General features: G+C 46.9%; 1 protein-coding gene across 1 annotated transcript in view; it reads right to left on the bottom strand.

Annotated features, from left to right (window-relative positions):
• Positions 1-246, bottom strand: part of API5 (apoptosis inhibitor 5) — a 40,903-nt gene extending 40,657 nt beyond the window's left edge. The window contains exon 1 of the mRNA XM_009647609.2: positions 190-246. Coding sequence (XP_009645904.1) covers positions 190-246 — 57 coding nt within the window. The remainder of the gene's footprint in view (positions 1-189) is intronic.
• Between the last annotated feature and the right edge of the window lie 530 nt (positions 247-776).

Genomic DNA, 776 nt, shown 5'->3' with positions numbered 1-776 from the left:
TGCTGAACCTCACCAATGAGGTGAGGAGGCTGGGCTGGTTTGGCATAGCCCCTCCGACGTGTTCAAAAGGACAAACAGAAGAGTCTGGAGGGGGCTTATTCTGCAAGGTGCTTGGGCCTCGGCGAGCTGCAGAGCAGCTTGGCAGAGCTGCTGCTGCCATGACTGAAGCAGGGGCTCTCGTCTGCTGACCTGGTTGTGCTGCTCTCCAGTGATGGTCCGAAATGGCAGGGTGTTATCCCCAGCCATCGGCGATTTGATAAAGGCTGCCATTGCCTGGACTGCTTGGGAGACAAATAAAGATGGGAACTTCTCCCTGGAAATTTTTTAGTTTTTATTTATATGTCAAAGAATATCCTGGCTTTTGTGCTTACTCAGTACTGTTGCTTTGGGCCTTTTTGCAACTATCAGGCTTCTGTGCGTACCCTGATGCATCAAAGATGTTGTCTTGTAAAAGTCAAATAACGCATCCTCAAAGGCTGAAAGTTTGAAACATCAGCTAAAGGGTTTTAAGGCAAGAAATTGGTGGCAAGTTGCATAAAATCCGCGTGTTTTCTGCCCAGGAACAGCTCAAGAGCAATTTCAGGTAAAGCAATCCTGCTCCTCAAGTCAGGACTATATGAAATAAAGCTCCGTTGATCCCTCCTGAACCTCCTCGCTAAATCTAGTCTGACTCTTCAAATAGCACTCTTCAAATAGCTCCTGATAAAACGGAGACTCAGACTCCAATGTAAGTCTTTTACCCACCCCTTTCCTTCTGCAAACAACACATAAATGTC

The sequence above is a fragment of the Egretta garzetta genome, unplaced genomic scaffold (assembly GCF_000687185.1).
Source record: "Egretta garzetta isolate BGI_Z169 unplaced genomic scaffold, ASM68718v1 scaffold329, whole genome shotgun sequence".
Classification (NCBI taxonomy): domain Eukaryota; kingdom Metazoa; phylum Chordata; class Aves; order Pelecaniformes; family Ardeidae; genus Egretta; species Egretta garzetta.
This window is presented reverse-complemented; position numbering and strand designations above follow the sequence as displayed.